This window comes from Nilaparvata lugens, chromosome 4, assembly GCF_014356525.2.
Source record: "Nilaparvata lugens isolate BPH chromosome 4, ASM1435652v1, whole genome shotgun sequence".
In the NCBI taxonomy this organism is placed as follows: Eukaryota; Metazoa; Arthropoda; class Insecta; order Hemiptera; family Delphacidae; genus Nilaparvata; species Nilaparvata lugens.
Window position 1 is genome coordinate 59,248,053 of NC_052507.1, and position 26,301 is coordinate 59,274,353.

Here is a 26,301-nt window from a genome sequence, read left to right on the forward strand (position 1 = left end):
GAATTTGTCTAGCTGGAAACAGGGTTTTGATAGTAGATGGATGGTTGATGTGTGTACTGTTGATTCAGTTACTGGTTAACTGTTGAGGTTCCATTTTGTTGAGTGAATTATTGGATATGTTTCCTGGAAAATTGAGGGATTGTGGCATTGATTGATTGATATATAGTAGGCCTACTTTGAGGAATTTTCTCCAGTTGTTCGTTTGTCAGATCTTGTATGAGTATTGTTGAAGAGTGATTGGTAATTGATTGTTATCAGATTTTTTTATAATCTGATTATGGTTGTGGTGCAATTTATTTCAATAGTGAGTTTGCACATGTCATATATAAGAAATGGTTTTGAGTGGGGTGATAGTTGATATTTCACTACTCATCAGTTTGATCGAGTGAATTTATCACGGAAATATTTCCAAGATTTGAGGACCAATCAATATTGGATTTCTTTTATAGCTTATTCGATCATATTGGCTGAATATATTTTGAAGGGTGAGGAATCATGCCCATGCCACAGTTTGATGTATTGATGGAGATTTCTGTTTGAATATTCATTCTGTCGATTAACGGTCCTGATAGCTTATTTTGGGAATTTATTGATAGAACTTTAATTACCAGTATTGTTTGTTATTCGACTATGGCTAGGATTTGGTTGGTTGTGACATGAATGTTTGTTCAATTGTATACTTTGTGTAATGAATTAGTTAAAGAATTAGATTGAGTGATTCTTATATTTCATGTGTACTTGATAATATATTTTGCAAAATTTATCAGTCAAGGTCAGATTCTTTCGATATTCTGTTGAGTAGTGAAATTGAACGATTTCTCGACCAAGTGGTGATCCGTTGAATTTGTCACTTATGACAAATAAGACGAAAAAAGAATGTAAAGTGGATGCACTGACCAAGTACGCCCTCAGCAAAGAGTTGTCACTCATCGAAGTGAATCGACTGATTTGTCTGTTCATAATGGATGAGAAAAAACTGCTGACTTCATCCTATCAGACTAGCGAGATCGAGGTGAGACCAATGCATAAGATATATGATATTTAAAAAATGTGTTTAGAAGCTAAAATATATATTAAACTTTCTAACTCATTGTGTTATATGGAATATACTGGACGATAATGATAGAAATGAAATCCCTAATGAACGGTTATAGATAACGATTAAATTGAGAGAATTATAAATATTATGTATGCTTGAGGCTCTGCTGAAACAATCAGGATTGAGTGTTCGATATACCGATGTAACCTTAGCATCATACCTGCTATTGGTAGTTGTCTGGAATAAGCACCTCCCATTTTGAACGCCTTGAACATTTCTAGTAAATGGCAGGGAAGTCAGTCTCTGCTTTCCACCATTCACAGGTCTGTGACGGATTAGTCCAGTTGGCCAATCAGAAACTCCCTTCCAGTCGTCCATTTTACCGTTACTCAAATAGTATTGTAGGTTTTTATAATGACAATACTATTTCTATTTTTATTGCTGTTACTTGCTACTTAATTTTTCTCCGCAGTTAAATCACAGGGGTATTGTCGAAATGTGTGCAGGAAGAATGATGTTGGAGCTGTTGTTCAATTGAGATTGATAATGAAGGATATTTTAGTCAGAAGAGCAACAAACTAAACACAATGATAATGACACTCAATGTTATACAGAAATGTTATAAGTATCATCCATGTATTAAAAAAATCATATCCCTTCAACGTATTCACATAATATTGTAGGTTTTGATAATGACAGTATTATTTTAAAATACTTCTATTATTTTTATTAATATTTTTTTCACGAGAATGTGATCTGAATTCTTCTTTTTCTTCTTCCAATCCCATCTACAATAGGATAATTATACATTTTTTCATTCTAATTTTATATCTTCAAACAATAGTAATAGTTATACATTTATATTTTAAATTCATGTCGCCAAATTTCACTGTTAGAAACTGAGAACTTTCTCTCAACTAAGTATGTGCTGATGACTACTATGTATGCGATGTTTTTAATAATTTGATTTTATTTATGAACACATCTTCCTTTGACTTGATTTTTTTAGGTTATTAATATTATGCTTAAATTTTCTTTAAAATCTCTAAGTTCAATTATTATCGAACTAGCAATATTTTCGAGTAATAGTGAAGCTTACGTGTTATGAAGTTTTTCAATCGGAAATAATATGAAAAAACTAACTTGTATCTTTCTCTTTTTTCAGTCATTGGAAAGTACACGGCGTATGCTGGCACTATGCGAAGAGGTGAGTCATTGTCAGTTTATTCCTATAAAAAATTGCGACTTAATTTCGAATGTCTATTCATTTTCAGTCTCTTTGACTTCTATTCTTCTTGGAAAATTTTGGAGGAATGAGAACCATTTACTGATCTCAAATTAATAACATTAATGTGGTTATGGTTTCTATTATCACACTTACATGTAGACGTATTGAATACAAAATGCTGTGAAGAAAAATTGTACAGGTTGACTTGAAGAATATTACAACTTTCTCTGTCTAGGAATGCTATTTTCTTCCATGGAAGCGGTGATATACTCAACCTTAATTTTTCAGAATCCATAAAAAATAATCATGTACATTGAGATATAGACAGTTATGGAACCACTTATAACCAAACAGCTATAATCATTTTACTGTGGTTTCAGCTTTTTTTAATAAACATCTCGCAGTCGAAACTCTATTTTGAGAAATTCGTAATCCACTCCTCAAGTGTATCGGAGAAATAATTACTTGAAAAATCTGATTAAATTTGTGACTCGCAAAGTGGATTCAGATTTTTTGTATTTATTTTCAAGCTTCTCAACCATTGAGTAGAATCTAAAGGGAATCTCCAGAGACACAAGTCACTTGTTTTCTCTTCTCTCACATTTCAAGCGACAATTGCATTTAGGATTGACCCAAATTTCGAGCATGGCTCTTGTCCAAAGAGTTCTATTCTATGTCGCTCGTGCTCATCTTATTGGAGTTGAGCTTTCGTGACTAATAATTCAACCGATATTCGTTGATAACTCAGACCAGTGAATTACATTCTATTTTATTAGTAGGGAAATATAGCCCTTCCACGTGGAATATTTTCAACTTGTTTCATTTCAGTTATTTGTTGACTATTGTAACGCAACTTTTTGGTTACTTCTCTTGAACTCATTTCAAAAGCATTATCTCTTATATGTCTTGGAACCATGTTCACGACTGATGTCAAGTTCAGTTCCGCTAAATTATGTATTTGGCATACTAAAAAACTTAAAAACTTGAAAAAAACGACTACACGTGAAAGTTGTGATTATGCTTTCAAAATATGTTCTCATAAACATGATTCTCTTAATCGATATTTGACTCTATAAAACTTTGAAACACATTTATTTCAAGTCCTCGGTTCTCGTGAAGTAATATTGATGTTTCATCACTTGGATTCGTGTAAAACTTGAAAATATTTATGCTTTTCGAGTCGAGTGAATAATTTATTAAGATCATGAACAATAGTTTTAAAAAATTGATGCTCTTCCCTCACTATTGCTAGATAAATATTGTTTCTGGTAGCTTGTGGTGGATTATCTTCTATCATAGCTCAATGATTGATAATATCGTGCATAAATAATTGTATCATCGTATGTGTATTTTAGGTGTTTCAACCCTGCTCCATTATCACCATTGGTCGGTTACACAAACTTCGATCAGTTTTTAATCTTCTGTTAACCGTTATGTGTATCTATGTTTCAATAACAAATCGACGATCAAAATCTGACGTATTGTGAAACTAAACTTTGATTACAGATTAATATTCGGTGTATGATTATTTTTTTTTATCTTCAAGTTGAACCCTTATCGATGAAACGCACTGAAACGTCGATCACGGTTTGATGTTTGATTAATAATAATTATGTTTTATTTACAGAAGTAATAAATCTTGATCAAAGTTTGTGTAATCGGTTCTTAATCCTGATTCATCTAATTCAATTGTATCAATGTTATGTATAGCACTATATCATATTTATCGTTTCATCAATATTGTTATACCGTATATAGTGTTCATGTACATCATAAGATATTTGTACTGGAATTTTAAAAAAGAATATACATTTTTAACTGTAATCTAGCGCCTCTTCTTCATCTAGTGATTATTAATACCTATATCAAATATATTGATATACGTTTTCAATATGAACAGGATGAACTGATTGGAAAATTATTCACAGTAACATGAAACCTGAAATTTCAATTCTCAGTTCCAAAACTAGATTCCGCATCGAGTATTTTCATCTATTTTTACCTAACAATACTTTTTAGAGAATTCGCACCCTAGATTCTGAGATGAAAATATATTCAACGTCAGTTGTCATGGTTTTGACGAATGAGTTGGAAGATAGAGAGAAAGCCTGGGAGGAGTAGGAACACGAAAAAGGTGTAAACCAATGGAATGATGGATGCGTGACGTCATATCCAATAGTTTTTCCGATGAATAGATTTTCCGCCCGGGAAACTGGCGAAGTGCTAGCTGTACCATAGTCTGAAACATGCGAAATAATTTTCCAGCTGAAGAAGAATGTAATGGAATTGGTTTTTCAACAGATAGCTGTTAATCAATAAGGATTGTATAGATGAGAGGGAAACTGCAAGTGTAGTGGTTGAGTGTTGTATTCAGGCGAATTGAATTTTGGTATCAATTTGTTCTCTTTGTAGAAGAAGAATGAATACACTATGAAGTAGTCAATATGAGTGCCTTGATAAAGGTACATTCTGTAAAAAATGATTGACTGTATTGAAGTGTAGTATGATATCAATATATTTCACTCACTTCTTGATCTCCAACTTTTATTGAATTAAATTTATTATCAAAATATTCCTGGAAATGTGATGAAAGTTTTTGGTGTTGAGAGGGGAAACAATGATTGAAAAGACAGGATAGAAACTATTTGATGGGCTTGGTAAAACAAAGAGACTTAGTCATTTGAAAGTGAAAAATCATAAACCATATTCTAATAAATTACTAAAATATTGAAAATGTATATCCTATTTTTAAAATGCCAGAACAAATGCTATCAATAACTTATCTGGCTTTTTGTCTATTTCCATATTCCTAAATCTTCTTTTCCTTTCAACGTCAAAGCTTTTCTTTTCCTTTTCTGTTTAATTCATAAATAATAATGAATCTTGAAGCTCCTCATCTGATCTCCATGTCTCAACTACTATACTTCACCTTTTTTGCTCTATTCTGTATTATTATGGAAAATTATTATCTGTTTGCCCAACTAAAGAACGAATCTTCTCAAGTTTGTCTTTAAAAAAAGATAACGGTGTAATAGTTATAATGGAATAAATATATTATATATACCAATATAACTTATTATCATCTATGAATTCACATCTAGAGATAATTTAATTCAAATTGAAAATTCCACATACTGAAGGGACGGATTCAAAGATCCAAAGGTTCAAATAACCTGACACGTCAACTGAAGCTTCTTGTATGGCCATACCACATACTGAAGATAGTGTCATCTTATTGTTTTTATTAATAATAATTATTGATCATTTAATTAATTTTCTTTGGGGATTGACATTTTAATCAGGATAATTGAATTCATTTGCCGCATCTATCCAAGAAGGACTTGTCAAAAAAAGAGATGAAATTAAATTTGAATTGTAGATAAAAATACTAACAATTGTGTCATTTCGGTACAATTATTGGAGATCCAAAAAAGATTTCTTCATGTTATCTCGTTTGCCATATTTTGTTACGATGTCCCTTCAATTCTTCTTCCAAATTATTCAAGGCCAATACTTTGGTATTTGATCTACATGAACTCGTTTATTTTTCATAACTTCGTCATCCATAGCCCAATCCTGAATCTCCTGAAATAATCTTCTTGTTTTCAGATGATAAAAACAAGTGTATTTCTAGAAATGTTTTAAATTTGTGTTTTTCACAATGTGTACAATAATTAACAAGTAACTTCTTCTTGAAGCTCGAGGACAAAACTAAAGATTGTGCATGTTGCAGCACTGAACTTGTATCTTGTATCAACCCCGTTGCATGATACGATGTCATTCTGTATCATTGAAGATACAGAGCTCCTCTCTGTTTTTCTGTGTCATTTCATGAATCGGTGTGGTATCCTCCAGTAATGATCATTTGCATCATCGTAATCAATTGAAAGCTTCTTGAAGACTCTGTAACTTCTGAAAATTTTAATAGAAACTTATTTTTTTACTATGGCATTTTCAAAATTCGGGAGTGGAGAAGTTTTGGTTAAGCCTGTTTGCCTGTTTCAGTCCAACTCCCATTCACTTTGCTTTGTGCTAGTTACAGCTATTTACTCTATTCTTATAGACTTAATAATAAAGAAATATAACTTTGAATCTATTTTAAAACTAATAAATGTAACTTGAATTCATGGTATTGTTAAATTCTCTTCCCTCCATGTGCCATTCGTAATTCAATTTTGTAATTGAATCAGAGTATGAAAAATTCAAAGTTTTCATGTAATTATGTCGTATTTCGCAAATTGTAACCCTAATAAGTTAATTGCAATATTCTTGGCTATTTCTATTGTACGAATGTCTGAAAAGATTTTTGAAAATGTCGGCCTAAAAGCATATCTGTTATGAACTCCGTTGAATCCTTTCTAGCGATTGGTAACTGTTGACTGGGTTACCCAGAGTTTATGCAAGCTCCAATCAATAGAACATCAACTACTATCGGATTATATAAAGCCTAATTCAATAATACAATTTCAGATTCTATTTTCTATGATGATAGTTTCATTCATTCCGCTTTGTGACTGAAGACCAGTTGTTCTCTTTGTTAAGATGTTCATTCATTTATGAGGATACTGTATCGGAAGCATACAGAGTTTGTTCAATGAATATTTCCTCAATATGAGGAAAAAATCAGTTTAGAAAGAATGTAACTGACAATGATTCAGTTTCTTTCTTGAGTTCTGAGCCATCCATAAGATTGCTTTTGAAAATTAGTTAACAAAGTGGATCCAAACATTGTTAATTTCCAATATAATTCATCAAGAGGCTTTCAATTTGTATTCAAAGTGCTTGAAACTATGTATCAGTGTTGGCTGGTTTGGCTGAGAGATGTGATGTCACACAAATTGAAACAATTAACATATATTGCAATCCATCCTGCATTTGTGTTATATTTCCACTCGTAAAATTCATGTTGATGAGATCATGATTGTGTGTTTGTAAGTGTGAGTGTATGCTGATGTGTTGTTTTATGTTGAAATTTTTTTTATTTTCTGAAAACGCGCTTCCTCATCTATGTGTCTATGTTATTTTATGAAATATGGTTTTATGTTGGAATTTTCTCGATGTGTTTTGCTATCGCTTGGTTCAGTCTTTCTATGTGTTCAATGTTTTAATTTTAAAACGTATGTAGTTTGTGTTATCTAAATGTGTTATCACCTCTCTTCTAACTTTACTAGATCTTGAACTGGGATTGTCTGTGTACAGTTTCCTTGATGGAAGTCTCTCTATCTCTAACTCTCTATCCTTGTCTATCTCTCTTCCTGATTCCTCTCTGAAAATATTATTGAATGTTAGATCTTATTATAAGATTCATGTGTGTCTGTATGAGTGCTGTGTAAAAACGTCATTTATCCCGTGCACTCACCTGTCCTAATAAGAATACTTATTGATTTCTGGCATGTATTCACAAGTTCAGACATTTTGACTATTTAATTTCTGAAAAGTATCGAATAAAAAGTCATTTTTCACTCTAAATTTAATTTGAAATCATAAGCATTCTCTAAATCAATGTTTTGAATATAAAATGGTTTAAAAAAATATAAATTAGCTATCACTTTTTGTGGTAAAAATAAAATAAAAAGAAAATAATATGAATATTAATATTGAATCCACCTTATTGAGATAGATTCTTCTCATTTATCAATTCAGAAATCATTTAAATATTATAGTGGGTCTGTCTGACTTCATTTATCAAAGCCGATTGCATGATGCATGAATACATTTTCATTGATAATAGAATCATTCACAATTACGTGTACTATTGATGGAAAGGAAGAAAGTTCAAAATTTCTCCTTTGTCAAAACTACGTAAAATGGTTCAAATCAAATTTTTGCTCAATTCAAATCTATACGAATCAATGGTTTTACCCCAGAACAAAATCATCATACTTGGATTAGGATATGGAATTATCAATTTCTCTCTGCTTTGATTTTACTCAGACTTTTTCAACTATTCAAACAACCTAGGAATATTGTGTAGGCTAACTTCAAATTCTCATCTAAAATCTCAGTATCTTCCTAAACAAATAAAAACATTAAAATCCATCAATTTTACGAGGTAGTTGTTTTTCTACCTAAACACTAAATACTAGGGCATTTTATTCGTCAAGTTTCGAATCAAAATCATTTTCAATCGAAAAACATCCAACAGATCTCACAATTTTTTACCCTTCAGACAGACACCCTTGAGATCATTGGAATTGGTAAGAATCTTGAAGGTGATAATCGAAAACAAATCCGTGAAATAAGTCAAATCCGTAAGTATTCTTTGAATGTGCATACTCCCTCTTCCCCTCCAACCCCTATTGCACTAAACTTGACCATTGCTTATCCATGACAATATGCATGTCTCTATCTCTCTTTCTTGTTTGTTAACTACTACTTCTACTACTCTAACTCAACTTCTCTTACATGACTTGTAGCCTACTTCTACTCAGCAGATACACCGCACTTCAACACAGAGTACAAAATAATATTCAATGTCATTGTACTTCTTTCAACAGTTCATTGTACTGCATTTAACAGTTCATTGTACTCTTTCAACAGTTAATTGTACCTTTGTACTTCTTCTAACAGTTCACTAACATTTTTAGTATTATGGATGTATACAACAAGAAGGTAAAATAGACATGATCACACTATTATGTTGATGGATATTTAATACATTTTAGGTTTGTGAGCATTGAAACGTTCGATATACCTACATTTCATTATAGAAACTTGAATATTATTTGTATTAATTTGATATTTCATACACTCATACTAATACTAACTTATAGGCAAACTATTCTACAAAAATGTTTTCAATATTATAATCGTCATCATCGCAATTCATAGGTTATGTAATCACACACTGCTTCGTCACTTGATTTTCGGTCCAGGAATAATGATTTGGGAATTTTGAAAGTTGATTTCATCAAATGAATCACAGAATCGCATATATCATCATATTTTTTTAATAAAACTTTCTAAGAATGGCAAAATGATCGAAATCATTTTTTCACCAACGTGCTTCTAAACACTCAGACCTTGTAGACTATGTAATAAGTCATCAGTAATAAAATGAATTCGTTCCAAATGTAAGTTTGCTGCCTAAACTAACTTTAAAACATATATATCATTAATTACTCATGAATACTAAATTATAGCCTACCTCCATTGTAGATATTTTCTCCTTTCAACTAGGGTAATGCTTGAATGTTTAAAATTTATAGTCAGATTGAGATCAATGAATGCACTTACCTCTTGTGATTTCTATCTTTCAAGCTATCAAATCATAAAATAATATTTTCTCAATCACTCAAAAAATTCTATATAACTTTTGAAGCTATTAATGTTCAAACCCTTTATCATGTAGATTGGTTATGTTTGAGCTTAATCTTTGTTCAATAGAAATCTCAATTTTGACTCATAAGTGAATAGAATTTTACTTTCAACAAATTCAATTCAATCAAATTTTGCAGAGTTTATGCCAAATTCATAACAAATCCAACAACACTATATGCTACAACCTACAAAAAATTAAATGTGTGACTTTTCAGAATTTTCATGATGGTTTTCTAATATTTGTTAGTAATAGAATCTCTAGATGTGGTGTTTCCAATTATTCTCTTCAATGCAGAAAACAACATTCATCGACAGATTCAAGCCATTAAACTTTGTGGCAACCTACAAAATAATATTGTGTAATTTTAGGAAATTCATAGATTCTCTACACTAGAGTCGATTTTAGACACTTAGTAGACATGTCTAAAAGAATATTATATTATACATAACAATATAATCTACGATTGTTAAACTGTAATCACTAAACCTTTACTGATATAATCTATAGCATTTATATATTTGTTCTGATTTTAGTGTTAAGGTCATTATGAAAACAACTGCACATTTGGGGTCAACTACTACAAAATTTCTAGTGCTCTTCAAAAAAAATTATCACATAAAATACAAATTTTGAAATTGTCAATGCTGTTTTGTGAAGAAAACAGTATTGAAGATAAAGTTTGGGAAATTAATTATCGATTGCAATGAAAATTGGTTCACCAACATTTATATCACTCACATGTATAAAAAATTAATTTCTCTTCCAAAAAGAAACAACACACAAGTTTATTTTCACAAATAAACAACAGAAACTCCTTGTAAATAATCCTGGCTTAGACGTCGCCATGCATGGCTGCTGACCATCGTTTGTGTGTGCGTGTGTGTTATAGTGCGTACCTCAGTTATGCTCACACACTTTGTTTATTGTTTTATTTAAATGTTTTCAATTGATTTAAAGTAAGTGCTTTTTGTACATTTGAGTGTATAAGGTTGGTGCCAAAAACTAAACTTTCACCCCTTTGAAAGTTTATTAAAAAGTTGGGAATTTCCAATTTTCAAATTCTACTCCTTCCCCAAATATGTCCTCCATAAGATTTTTTGCTCTTTTATTATTATTATCAGTATAATGTAGCAAAACATACAACAGGTAAGAAGAGCATTATAATCTCACTAATATTGATTGTGACAATGTATGATCGATCATCAATAATGTTGATTAATTTCAATCTATTAAATTATATATCTTTCACTCAAATGTATAAAACATATCACGTTTTTTCTGTTGGTTTCCATCTTGTGATCCATTAGCAGGAGTTTTGTAGATGCTTTGATTTATTATTTTCAACAAATTTCCAAACATTCCGTTTTTGTAAAAAGTTTTTAAAATTATTAAAACATTCACTAGGCTCCTGCATTTGGATCCATCCTTTCTCTCTTAGAGGATATCTTTCTTAGAGGTAGTTGCTTCTTCTCTGTTTTTATTTATGTTTTCACTTTCCAAATCTTCGAAATATTTTAAATTCTAGAGAAACTGTAAGATGAATGTAATATTTGCTGGAATTTATTTGATATCTCAGCATCATTTTTGACTAAATTTTGTCTAATTATTCATTGACGAAAGTTGAAGCCACCTTATACTTCAACAACAATTATAAAGTCTTTTTCTTTTTTGAAAAATATTAACTGACTAAAGTTACCTTATTCTGCTATCTTTTTCTCTCTCTTATTTTTCAACTTTCCAATTCATTCTCAATCAATTATTTTGAACTCAATTCTTGTCTCTAGAAAAAAGTTTTCATCATTTTAAAGATATTAAGATTCAAAAAACCCTTAATTTTAATCCAGTTTCATGTTCAGTTGGAAATGCCAGACCTTTCCATGAAAAGCGATGAGATAACATTTCCCTTGATTATTAACCAAAGGAAAATATTAGATTATATTTTATTTGTGTGTCAAATTAAATTTGATCAATTTTATTGATTATAAAGATATATAATCTTTGGTATTATTAAAATAATTTATTTCTGTAGAAATTCGTTTGCACATTTCTCTACAACCTATTATATTTCAAAGTTTGGAAGTGAAATATTTTTAGCAGTAAGAGCTGATCTTAGTGCATTGTCTGTTACTTAGTTTTGTGTTGTTTTTATGTGGCTTTTTATACATTTTCATGTATGCTGCTTTTAGACAGCAGTGTTTGCTTTAATGTTTCACTATAAATATCTACTTCATTCATGATAGTTCTCCAACTTGTTACTATATCTGTGTATTTCTTCTTTCTTCAAAATATCTTCTGTAATAATTCTGTTTGTATTTATTAAATTTCATCAAATACATTAGTTATCTTTTAAAAATGGTTGATATTAATTCATTATTTCCTATACTTCAATAATCAGAACCATAATATTTTGTTCATTATTTTAATAATTTTATTTTCTTTATCTTCGAAGAACAAATTTTTTGTTAGTGAAAAAAATCAAAAATATTTCAAGTACAGAAATGAGTTTTATTGTACAGTCTAAACTTTTTCCGTGGTTGTTATTTTAAACCAAAAAACCTACTGATGTTATTATTTAGTAGAATTATTGTAGTATTTTGTCCCTCCAATTAGCCTAATCCTTCGTTGTGGTTCTTTATAAATTTTCAAATATTCTTGTCATACTATTTCTTTCAATGATACCCTACCAATTCAGGAGATGATATTATATAGGAATCAAACTATGATTACTTATCTATCTAACTACTGATCTTCTCCGTAGTGAAACCGTTTATATAACGAAGTATGTTTTTATCTGCTAGTGAAAACTTTTTTCTTGTTCTTACTCTTCGTCAATATTTTCAAATTTATTAGGTACTCTTTCCTATTCTAAAATGTCTAATGATTATTTTCCAATGGTTTTCTTAATAATCAGTAGATAATCATCATTTTCTATATTCTACACTTCATTTCTCCTCACTTCTATCAAAATCATCATGTTTTTACAATATCTTTACATTAATTTTCCAAAACATTATTTTCTTCTCCATTCTAATATTATTTTCAATTTTTTATTTTATTTCGTCTTCAAACGTTTCTATTTTTTATTTGGTTTCATTATTTTGGTTTTATTTTAGTTTTCGTTTTCTTTTCTTTTTTCATCTAGAGCCAAGAAGTAGGTTCGAAAACTCTGCAGGCGCTCTCTGATCAGGGGGGTAAGAAGTGAAAATAAATTTTATCTATTAAGCATGTCTGTTGTACTAATAATACACTTTCAAGTCTATATTCTAGCTAATGGAGAGTGGGTGAGAAGGTCTAATACATAAAAATAGTGAACTGCTATAATTAACATAGTCTAGAATACTAATGTAGATAATATAATGTAGTCAAAACTCTGATGTTGATCACTGATGATAACATATTTTTGAGAATTCCTGCAAAATCTATATATTGTTAATATTCTAGTGTTGATATAATTTGTGTATACCTGCATAATTATTATAAATTCCTGCCTGTAGCAAGATTTGACCAGCGGATTATCACTAATATATCCTAAATCGCTCACTTCCCAATTCAATTGAATGCAATTTGTATCATCACTTCAGTTACCTGTATTGTACTAACTGTAATTCGTGTTATGATGAACTCCAAGTCATTGTAATAAGCCATTCAATAGTTATTGTGAAGTTACTTTGACAAGAGTGTCCAATTTAAAAAAAATGCATTTGAAGTAGTAAGCATAGAATGATTATTTCTAAATTTTGCACTCATTTGTATCCGGTACCAACATTATTCTGTTTTAAAGAAATGCAATTATAAATCACTAAAATATCCTAACTCATTCCCACGGTTTAGATAAGATCATTCTCTCTTGAAGAATTCTAACAATAATTTAATTTGAGTTCCACTATCGGTAATACCTACAGTTTAACCTTCAGGTTCAACGTTATTCCCATGCAAAATTAATACGTTTTCAACAATGTTTCCTGTTCATCTTGTTTTCAATGTAAACTGTATTTTCAAGTGCCCAAAGATCTAGAACGGCCTCCTGGACTACTAAGTTTTAATCTTGATAAGTTAATAACAACTGAATTTCAACTGCTCGCATTACATAATCATAACTGACTACAAAACAGTTAAAAAGAGTTTATTTTGTGAATTGTTTATCTTCATCAAAATATAAGTGTGTTTCCATCTATTGACTCAATTGAAAATAAATTTAAATAACTATTAAAGAAACAGTTTTGTCAAAAAGCATTTTATCTCTTTCCAACGATTGTAACAATTTTTGGACTAATTGGTCAATAAATTTGAATTGCTCCTGATCAAATTCTAAATCCTATAGTCAAAGTAAAAATAGTTGAATGTAAGCATGTACTGAATTCTGTTTGATTCAAATAAATTAGGAGGCGGACAGTTTAGGCCAGAAAGTATGTTATTTCTCTCCAATCATTGTAAAGATTTTTGGACCTGTAATTTAAATGCTCATTTGTTCGCCTTTGGAACAATTTTGAACAGAATATTATAAAATAACCTTAAAATAAATAATTAGAACTGAAATACGCCAATAACTTAATAACTATGTATTCCATCATATCGAATTTTGAATTCCCCAAATATTTGCCTCCTATTATCGATCTCCCACGATGTTTTGTTTATTGTGTAGACATTTCCCTCCACCTCATTATAATATAATTGTCAAGCCTCACAAGATAATCATAATTTTAGGTTAGTATGAGGTAGGCTACTGTAGATCTGAACCTGAGTGGACCCTGTCTAAATGGGTTCTGATTAGTGCATTATTGGTTGTGTTTTTGTAGAGCCACGAGGTGGGAATGAGATCTCTAGTGATGTTGGATGAGCAAGGCGGTAAGGCCCACAACCTAAATTTCGTCTAAAAAACACAACATCACCTACACTGTCCAAACATCATGTTGTCCATGGATTCCTTATTATTGTTTGACTATAGCGCTAGTGTCGAAGTTGGTCTGTCTTAGATTTGTCGATGTGTAGATTCTGTGTGCTGGTCTCATGGTGACAGCAGTTATGAAAACTTCATAGTTATCAACATTTTTAAAATTATTCAAATTAACTTCAGATTTACATCAAAATGTACTCAAAATTTGCAAGTTGCTCAGAATAATTTGATGTGATGGAAATTTGTTGACTGTACTGTATTTATGAATTATGATTTTTTTTAATAGATTATGATCTGAATTTGTTAAATGATGCGATCATGATGTATTCAAAATCTAGTTACATGATCCTACTCCACAGACTTATTGAAGATTTCTTGAAATTAGTTTGTATGATATTGATTTTTACCGCATTCATGATGCATTCAAAATTAGTTCGAAATTCGATTTGTATGTTCTGAATGTTCTACTGTAGCTATGAGTGACTGAACCTAAATTTATTAAAAACTGAGTTTTGATCCAAAACTGTTGATTTATTCAGAGTTGACTAAATATTTTTTGTTTTCCCATTATCTAAATTTGTTAATCAGTTCAAACTGTTTATAATGTTATCCAAAATTGTTGACTTTTTACGTTTATTGGTTCGAATCGGTTCAGAAATGAATAAATAAATTAAATGAGTAACCTAGGATCAAAGACGGACATCTGTTGGTGAAGAAATTTTCCACTACAAGCATTTTTTATCTGATTGTTGTACTGCGCATAATAAAGTACATTTTTTCTTATCAATATTTATTACCACTTCAGAAGTCATATGAGCTACTTTTTTCATGGTGTCATATATTAAATAGCTTAAATTCCAAGTTTTAAAACACTGATGTCCGTTTGTGAAACAACAACCTTAAGGTTGTGCAAAGGCTAAAAATAAAATTTATACTGGTGATATTTTTCAAAGTTTTTTGGTTTGTATATCATCAAGCTATCAAAATGAAAAAGTTTTCTCAGGAAAACATATTTTTGCTTCAAGTCTGCAAATTGAAGACTAAATAGGGCTCCCAATGTTGTAGCATCTATAGTATGCTTATAATTTCCATGTACAGTAATATCAAAAATATGCTGAAATCAATAAAACGCATTTGATAAATTTGTTTCATAGTTGCTGTCACCAGAAGAACAAAGCTTTAGTTATTCCAGTCTATAATTTGAAAACAATGTCAACTTGAACAAAATGATTCCCTTTATGTTTCAACTTTTAGTTTTTGATACACGTACACTCGATGTTTAGTTGATGTTCTTGATGTCTGTCAGAGTTATGTCTAGTGTATCTTTAGATATCTCTCAATTAGATACAATGTTTATTATGGGGTGAGTACATACATGGATGTGTTGTTTTGCTTTGAAGTTAGTTGTATTCTCAAGCTTCTTTTAATATTTTATGATTTTCATTATTCTCCCAATAGTAAAATTTTAATTTGAGCTTCATTCATGTTTCATTTTGCATAAATGTAATGCAATGAGAAATTGAAATCAACTTTGCTATAGTAAGAGTCTTTGAAATCCTCCAATCTCTTAAATAAATTCAGTAATTTTCAGTTTATTCATTTGATACTGACTTTCAAATACTTTTCTCTCATTCAAGTAAATTCATATAAACTATTCTGTAGTCTATCAAATTTAGAGTACTCTTAAATCTCATTTTATCTATTACTAAGTGATAGATGAAATCACTATAGTCTGAACACTATTCTCATATCTAGCTCAAGTCTACCAACAGCTCTATTATATTCCATTTTTATTGAGAACTTGGCAACCTGGCATAGGTTTAATTCAAACTACAAAATGGATTTCAAATTATTCAATAGCTTTATCGAATTTCTTGTTTTTTATTATTTCTTGTTCAACAATAAATAAACAAAGAAATCAATTCAAACAATCAAATCGAAATCAATGGACTATCATAGACTATTATTATTATCATCTAAGTCTATATAAAGTCCATTTTAATTAGCATAACTGACATAGCTTCAATTAGATATCACTAAGTTACTAAATTTTCCCAGTTTTATGAATTAGTAGCCTACATTCTTTTAAATATTGTTTATGATTCAATCAAATCAAAAATATCTAACCCATATTTGATAAATTATGATACTTAAATAACTCATCAACAATACAAGTAGCCTACAACAAAGATAAATCCAAGCTATTTATTTCATTTTTCAAACAAAATTTTAGTGTATTGCAAGTCCTCTAACTTTATTTGATCCTAATTCTATTCCTTATACTAGCTCTCCCATTGCAAGTTTACTAACTTATAGCCTATGCATGTTTTTTGTCAATCTCTAAAAATATGCTTCTCTCACAAGCAAACTAACATTTTTGTAACATGCATTATCATTAACCCAATGCTTCAATTCAGTCCTGAAGAAGTTATTTCTCGTGTGGCTGAAACTGCTTTTATTATTTTACATTCTGTTTTTTTGCTATTTCAATTTTTTCAAATTACACATTTTATTCAATAGCTGCTATGCCATAGTGTACATAAGTTAATGAATTGTACTGTGTTTACATATACACTCACACAAATGCATGTTCTTCAATAAATTTTGTCATTTGAAATGCATTTTAAAATTAATTTAGCATTATTCGAAGGACCTATCAACAAAAGGTATCGTACGATTCCCTCCTTTAATAATTTTTTTGTGGTTATCATTTTTGAAAATCAGTAATAGAGTTATAAAAGATCACGTCAAGTTGATTTAAAGAAAGAAAAATCTCAATAACTTAACGAAATTAATCAATAATTTGTTGAAGAATTCAATAACTTTATACCCCTCTCCCCTAGAAAACATTTATTTATGAAAAATAGTGGTTTCCTATGATGCAGTTGCTTTCATAGATTATTTTAAGGTTGTATCACAAACTAGTAGAAAATCTCTTCGTTGATGAAATTTTCACTATTGAGAATGATTGATTGATGAATCATTCATTATTCTGATTATCAACAACGTTGTGTCGCCAACAGTCACAATCAGTTGATTGAATCAATCCGATATTTATAGAATATTCTCCTCAATATATGACATTTTTATTTTTATTGGTACCGTAGCCGATAGATTGATAAAACATTCTCTTCGATTAAAAAAACTATTAGCTTTGTATTTGGAAGGTTTACAATATTTCTATCACGAGGCAAGACATGGGTATGGACAAGAAAATATTACTTATTTACAATGGAATATAAAAAGTTATGAAATTTATAAATTTGTATACTACAGTACCAGATGAAACTCATACTTCTTTTATGCCAGTCTCTTTTAAACTCATTGATTTTCGTATTCTATTACAGTACTTAGAAGCTATAAACATTTTTCAGAATGTTTTCTATGACAGTACTTAGAAGCTATAAACATGTTTCAGAACTAGGTAGATTGATTCTCGATACATGAGTTTGAAAGTATTCATTTTTGTCATAAAGTTTCACAAAAACTAATAGTTTTCTTATTTTTCTCCTAATTTAGAGCAACTGGACCGAATCGAAGAAGGAATGGATCAGATCAATGCCGACATGAAAGAAGCCGAAAAGAACTTGACTGGAATGGAAAAATGTTGTGGCTTGTGCGTCTTACCTTGCAACAAGTGAGTGCAAACTCATTCATTCAAACATCCATCCATTCATTGTATGATTCAGTTATTCATTCATTCAATATCGTTCTAGATTGTAGCATACATTCTTCGAGTAAAATAAATTTTTACTAGAAAATCTTCATTGTTCAGCGACTTGTCAAGATTTATCAACGTTAATCGTTAAAGTTAAATCTACAAACGCTATCAATAAGTCAGAATTCTCCCTGATGACAAAAAATGATAACATAATCAAAAAGCTTGAAACATTCTATGAATTTTTGAAATTTTAATGTATGTCAAAAAATAATAGTTTGATTTACTTTTTTGACATACATTAAATTTTCAAAATTCATAGAATTTTTCCAGTGTAATATTACATTTTTCTTCTCACATTGGAATCGAATCTTCAATTCGAGATCTATGGAACTTTATAGTAAATGTCAGAGTTATCAGTAGACGGACAAACTTTTTGATGGAGAATTTATTATCGTAAATGTTTGTTGCATTGTTCCATGGTGTCACCGAGGCAGGGTTAACAAATTACTAAATAAATCGTTTATTTAAATAGAATATATGTATAAAATTTAAAATAAAATTTTAAAATAAAGTTTTATTGAGAACAGATGTAGAATGTGAATTCTAAACTTATAAGTTATAATTTTTTGGTGACGTGTCTGTAAAAATTGATACTGAACGAGGCGTTGGCTTCGTGACTTGCAACTTATTTTTTTTCCTGTTGCTTCTCTAGAAAAATGGCTGGCTACAAGTGTTGTCGTGGAGTTTTGCTCTAAATCATTTTCGTTTATTAATGTTTTAAATTGAGTTTTATATAAATTTTTTGTGCTGTTTTGTTCAGATTTAGCTGTTTGTATAGTCAAGCCAATAGCCACTGTGTTTCAACTGTAAACTAGATAAGTATTTTAGTTCGTAATAACTCTGAAATAATTAGGCTTAATATATATTTTTTCTTTGTGTATTTGTGTAATTTCATCTGAAGATTATAAGTTAATTTGCTCTGAAAACTGGATTTCTCATTCATAGGCAATAGATCCATTCACAGTTTATCAAGAATCTATTTTATTGGAGCTGACAACTGTCCTTGGGTTGATAGGTGTTAAATGCTATTCCAACCGTTTAAGGAAAAATTGGTAGCACGGCAAATGTTACCCCTGTGGTGGGACAGAATTACAAAATAAATATGTCCCAAATAGTACACCATGAAATCCCTGGTTATAGAAATTATTAGTAGATAGATATCTTGATAGGTTATGAATGGTTTGTTGCTGAGTGGGAAGTCGGTTCAAGAGAGATCAAGTTTTAATGAATCAGTGCATATACAAAATGGCAAACATTAAAAATGATCTGAATCTTATAGCATTCTTAACACAAAGGTTTGATAAGCTAGATGCTAGATTTGATGAGCAAAATGCTAAGTTAATGCTAGATTTGATGAGCAAAATGCTAGATTTGATGAGCAAAATGCTAGATTTGATGAACAAAATGCTAGATTGATGAGCAAAATGCTAAGTTTAATGCTAGGTTTGATGATATGAAGCAAGAATGTACTAATATAAGACTAGAGCAGGTTAGTATAAACCTTCTATTGAAAAGTGCACATGAAACATTGAAAGATGAAGATGAAGATGAAAACAAATTGAAGCAGGATGATAGTAGTGTTAAGTTACAAGATCAACTCATTCAAGTTTCTGAAAATGTAGGCCTAGTTACTGTTGTTGGAAAAGTCAACCATAGTGAGACAGTAGAATTGAGTAAAGAAGTAGGTAGGGAGTTGTCTTCACTGAAAGTCAACTATCATGAAAGTAATATTGCTACATTGAAGGTTAGGAAAACTATGAACAAAGTGAATGATTACATGAGACAGGTTTCTGTAGAGGTTAGGAAAAATGTAAACAAAATGAATGTTGCTTTGAGTCAAGTTGATGAGTTCAACTTTCAACTGAGAATTGAAAAGGTGTATGCAATGCATTCTCAAGTGAACATGACTAACTTTTGTAGGCAAAACGGCTTTGTTGAAACAAATGAACCCATGAATAAAATCATGCTCTTGAAGAAAACAAAACGCAAAGTCACCATTGATGTATTAGTATTCAAAGGTTGTTTTAAGTTGCTTATTTACAAGATGATGACTGTGAGTCACATGATGAAAGGGTATTCCCCAACACACAATGATTAGGAATCCTGTGTCATGCCGGGATTCAGAATAGCAATGACCGTAAATACTATGTATGGTAAGAGTCCATAATTGTATCTTTTTTCTTTCCTGTAGCCTATTTTCTTGGCCCTTAATCTTTTCAATTTTCGATTCTTTCCTGTCTTTGTGTAATATTCAGTAAATTTCTTCTATGATGCATATCTTAACCAATCTTGTCCATAGTCATTTAAATTTGTATTTTTCTGAAATAATATTAGAAGTTGAAATAGTAGCTTATTTTCCTAATCTTTAAATTATTGATAAAACTTAACTTTTCCAAAATCTATCCATTGTAGTGTAAATAATTGTTTGCTTGCGGTATATTTTTTCATCATGTATTACATATTTTAATCATGTCTATTTTTTTTTTAGGTATCATATTAGGTAATTAGGTTTTTCAGAGCAATTTTGTCCCATGTTCTCATCTTTCATTGCATATCGTGCCATAAGCCATATGTAATTAGGTTATAGTTTTCTTCTGGGCTTTTAACCCATTTTGCATTTTATTTTTTCTTTGCTGTCCAATACTTTGGATTTTTGGTAGACAAGTAGGTGTGATTCTTTTAGAGGTGTGGGCGTGAACCACATACGGCTGGACTCGATTATCTGACCTACTTGTTTGCGATATAAAAACCTTATGACTGCAACAACAAATGTTTGTAAAAACCTTTTGCATACTTTTGTTTTTGTGGTCCGATACTAGAGTCTGCTATCACATTGCCTTACAGACATCTAGGAACTTTCCACCCAGTCACAATAGTCAACATATTTTTTTTTCCTTCACCAGTTGTTTTTGTGGGAGTGATAGCTCACAATTATAACAAATTAGAGTCATACTTGGAATTTACAAAATTCCATAGTAGTATATTTTATTAAATATACTTCCTCATGAAAGTTCAGTACTGACATGTAGGATAGGCTCTAATTAATCTTTCTCTTCTTTGTATTGTTTTAGGGAATTTATTTACCCAGTTTTCTTTTTCTCTTGTTTGTATTTTTTAGGGAACTTATTTACCCATATTTCATCTTGATCGTCTTTGTATTATAATCTTGAAATGTTTGTACTTATTATACAGTCTTTAAATTTTAAATTATTAAAAAAAAAATAATTGGTTCAATTTAAAACGTTTTGTTATATTATTAATTGAAATAAGTGTTTTGTAATTGATTTTTTTTTTTTTAATTTTAAAACTGTTTGTTCTATAAATTTTGATATGATTGATTATCGTTTGAAATGGATGCTGGAGTGTATGTAGAATTTTTAGTGGGGTTTGTTGATTAGAATTTTGCTGGTATGTGATTGTTTTTTGAGATGGAAACCCATTATTGCCTAAAGAAGGAATAACAGAGGTTATGACTTAGAGAGGCAGTAATGAGATAATATTTTTTGTGTTGATTACTTATGTTGATTGCCATAGATGCAAAAATAATGATTAATAATGTTGATTGCCATAGATGCAGATTACTTATGAATATTGTTTGCCTTTGAAGCAAAATATTATTGATGTTTTGAATGGTTTCTTGTTTAATGTTTGATAGTAAAGTTTTGTCATGAAATGTAGTTTGTGTTTAGAACATTGAAAAGTCGAAATAAACTATAGTATCCAACAAACGATGATTAACAATATTAAATAATTTGCTTTTTATACAATTTTTGAACAAAATTAAAACTAAATAATTTTGAAACCCTGAATGATAAATCATAAATGTGAAATGAACATGCTATAAATGAAATGTTATATTAAATGATAATGAAATGCAGATATATTATGAAATGATTGTGAATAGAAGACCAATTGTCTGAAATTATTGAAATATGTATTGAAATTAAATTTTGTTGTGATAATCTGATGTTTTTTTTTTTTACAATTTTGATAATGATACAGGGTGTTATGAAATTATATTTCTATTTTGAAGAATGGATTAAAATTTGATATTTGAACAGTGAATAGATGAAAATGAATTTTTTTTAAATTTATCATTGATATGTCCATATTTCACAATTTATGTATTGCTGACTGTATAATAAGATGTTAACAAATTTCAATTTCATAAATACTTAAAAATAATTTTCATGTGTATTAGATTGTATGATAGCCTAATCAAGTTTTTCTTCTTAGTTTATAAGCATTTTAAGACAACAGGTACAGCACAGACATTAACATTGAAATAGTTATCATGTGAATCTCGAAATCAGCAACAAGTGAACGCCATGAAGAGTGTTAAGAACATTTGGGTGATTTTCAAACTAGTGTGACATAACTACGCCAATATCTACGCCTAAATCTACGCTGCGGCCTACACCAATAACTACGCCAATGTCAACACCAATATCAACACCAATAACTACGCCAAAATCTACGCCGATGCCTGCGCCGAAGCCAATATCTGTGCCAATGCTGATGCCAAAATCTGTGCCAATGCTGATGCCTACACTAATACCTACAACAATATCAACACTAATAACTACTCCAAAATGCCAAAATCTGCGCCAATGCTGCACCAATGCCAATAGCTACGCCAATGCCTGTGCCTGTGCTGATGCCAACGCCAATATCTACGCCGATGCCTGCGCCGAAGCCAATATCTGTGCCAATGCTGATGCCAAAATCCGTGCCAATGCTGATGCCTACACTAATACCTACAACAATATCAACACTAATAACTACGCCAAAATGCCAAAATCTACGCCGATGCCTGTGCCAATATCAATGCCTGCGCCAATGCCAATAGCTACGTCAATGCCTGCGCCAATGCCAAAATCTGCGCCAATGCTGCACCAATGCCAATAGCTACGCCAATGCCTGTGCCAATGCTGATGCCAACAGCAAAATCAACGCCGATGCCTGTGCTGATGTCAATGCCTGCGCCAATGCCAATAGCTACGCCAATGCCAAAATCTGCGCCAATGCCAATGCCAATGCCAATGCCTGCGCCAATGTCAATATCAACGCCGATGCCAAAGCCGACACCAAAGCATACGCCAATAGCAATGCCAATGCTTATTGCTGACTCTGTATCTCAAACTTCAACACTACTGCATTACCTGGAGGTAATTGCCATCCATGTTCACATTCACAACTTTGAATTCAGAAGAACAGTCACAGTATCATGAAAGAATTGATTCAAAAAATCCTCTCCTAAATTATTCCTGTATGCAGAACTCTAAACCTTGAAAGCTGAAAATATCAAAAAACCAAACCTTACCTAAATTAATCCTCACCTAAATTAATCCTGTATGCAGCGTCTATCTCTTTTCCAAAAAACGAATTACATTGTCATTTCAAGCCTGAAATGTACATTGTATAATTACAAATATGATACAAAATTTATGTGACTCTGTATTGAATTTGGAATGCATCCGTCTACTACAAACATGAAGCAATGCTAACTGAGATGTCACCTGTATCGAGTTTGGTATGCAGCCGTTTACTACAAGCATGAGGCAATGCTAACTGAGATGTCACCTGTATCGAGTTTGATATGCATCAGTCGACTACAACTATCAGCCCAACACTACGTGCATCCAGATCAGCCCAACACTAACGTCATCACACTGGAGTCACACTTAACTGAAAATCATACTGAGTGCCTTAACGGACTGTTTTCAAAAATGTGCATCAATAAAATCAACCGCGTCAATAGTGAAAGAAATGAACATTTTTTGATTTATTGAAATTTTATGTGAAAATTAAATGTAACAATTCATCAATTCATTTAAAAAAAAAAAAAAATAATAATAATAATAATATTTTTTTTTATTCAACATACTAAATTTTTTTTATGCAATAAAAATTGAATTTTTCTATCTATTAAATTTATGTGCAATTTCAAAAAAAAAAAAAAAAAAAAAAAAAAAAAAACTATTCTTTACATATTAAACTTTCTGTTGAGATATTTTTCTTTAAATTATAAAGCTAAATCAAAAGTAATATTGATATTCTATATTTTGAAATATTGTTTGGAAACATATAACAAACGCTATTGATGAATTTTTATAATAATTTTCAATTATAGGATGACATGTAATGTTTTTCTAGAAAAAATTGTTACTGTTCTCAAATTTAAATTTCAACAATTTTCATTAGGGTCAATGTAAATTTTTTTTCTTTAAATTTTCAAACAGTAAAATTTTTTTTATGTCAAGAGGGGGGTATTTGTAATATTACATTTTTCTTCTCACATTGGAATCGAATCTTCAATTCGAGATCTATGGAACTTTATAGTAAATGTCAGAGTTATCAGTAGACGGACAAACTTTTTGACGGAGAATTTATTATCGTAAATGTTTGTTGCATTGTTCCATGGTGTCACCGAGGCAGGGTTAACAAATTACTAAATAAATCGTTTATTTAAATAGAATATATGTATAAAAATTTAAAATAAAATTTTAAAATAAAGTTTTATTGAGAACAGATGTAGAATGTGAATTCTAAACTTATAAGTTATAATTTTTTGGTGACGTGTCTGTAAAAATCGATACTGAACGAGGCGTTGGCTTCGTGACTTGCAACTTATTTTTTTCCTGTTGCTTCTCTAGAAAAATGGCTGGCTACAAGTGTTGTCGTGGAGTTTTGCTCTAAATCATTTTCGTTTATTAATGTTTTAAATTGAGTTTTATATAAATTTTTTGTGCTGTTTTGTTCAGATTTAGCTGTTGTATAGTCAAGCCAATAGCCACTGTGTTTCAACTGTAAACTAGATAAGTATTTTAGTTCGTAATAACTCTGAAATAATTAGGCTTAATATATATTTTTTCTTTGTGTATTTGTGTAATTTCATCTGAAGATTATAAGTTAATTTGCTCTGAAAACTGGATTTCTCATTCATAGGCAATAGATCCATTCACAGTTTATCAAGAATCTATTTTATTGGAGCCGACAACTGTCCTTGGGTTGATAGGTGTTAAATGCTATTCCAACCGTTTAAGGAAAAATTGGTAGCACGGCACCAGCTTTTTGAATATGTCATTATTTTTTGTCATCAGGGAAGAATTCTGACTAAGAAATTCTCTTATATTGGTATTTTTCAGTTGAATTCGGAATATCTATCTCCATTTCTGTATTGAAGCCAAACAGTTACTACCTCTGTTTTAGACTAGAAATAAAAAAAATCACTGTCAACTACTGGGAAATATTGTAAATAATATACTATACTATTAAACGAGCAATTTCTGTTTATATGTTCAGATGTTTGTATGTTTGTATTTCACCGGATCTCGAAAATGGCTCTAAAGATTTTCACGAAATTTGGAACATAGTAGGTTTATGATATAAAAAATCGATTGCACTAGGTCTCATCTTTGGAAAAACTCGCTGAACGACATTAAAAGGATAATTCATCCTTGGCTGGAACAGCTGAGACTTTCGTCGTCTGTGGATAGTAAAAAGTGAGCGAGTGATTCTGTGGAAAATCAAAATATCGCATCCCGGAAATTCATAAGCTGACGTATAGCCAGCTGTAAAATACAAACACGATCATTTTAGAGAATTTTGTTCTGTTTATCAATAAATAAAAATAACGAGCGAAGCTCGGTGCCCCGATATTAGTTCTAAATCAATAATACCCGATTATCGATAAATCAGCAGAAAAACACATGACACAGAAACCATTATATTTTGAACAATTTCATAATCACAATCATAACTTTGAGAATATATACATACTACACACAACTTCTTAATTACTAAAATGTTGAATCTAGGTACTCCAATGCATAGGTTGTCTCATAGTGGAGTAGGTCAATTTCCTTATCAACACATCCATTAACATAATCTCTTTTATTATTAACAGAAATTAATGTACTCATAGAATGGAAATGTATCAATGAAATAATAGTAGGTATTTCATAAGAGAGTATCTCTTATGAGAGAGAATATCTCTTAAAAAATATAATTATGTACTCAGCCATTTGAATAAATTGGTATTTGTGATAGTTTTTAGGGTATAATCGTTTTATAATTAATGTACGCATTGGAAGGA

At 30.4% G+C, this 26,301-nt stretch overlaps 1 protein-coding gene across 8 annotated transcripts in view; it reads left to right on the top strand.

The window, feature by feature from the left end:
• Positions 1–26,301, top strand: part of LOC111056971 (synaptosomal-associated protein 25) — a 99,283-nt gene that overhangs the window by 57,593 nt on the left and 15,389 nt on the right. For 5 of the 8 annotated variants that reach the window (XM_039426026.1, XM_039426030.1, XM_039426025.1 and 2 more), the window contains 3 exons: positions 2,205–2,246; positions 12,731–12,779; positions 18,002–18,119. In XM_039426026.1, the coding sequence (XP_039281960.1) occupies positions 2,205–2,246; positions 12,731–12,779; positions 18,002–18,119 (209 nt within the window). Of the gene's footprint in view, positions 1–2,204; positions 2,247–12,730; positions 12,780–14,384; positions 14,434–18,001; positions 18,120–26,301 lie in introns of all 8 variants that reach the window. The other 3 variants (XM_039426029.1, XM_039426031.1, XM_039426028.1) reach the window with 1 other exon arrangement.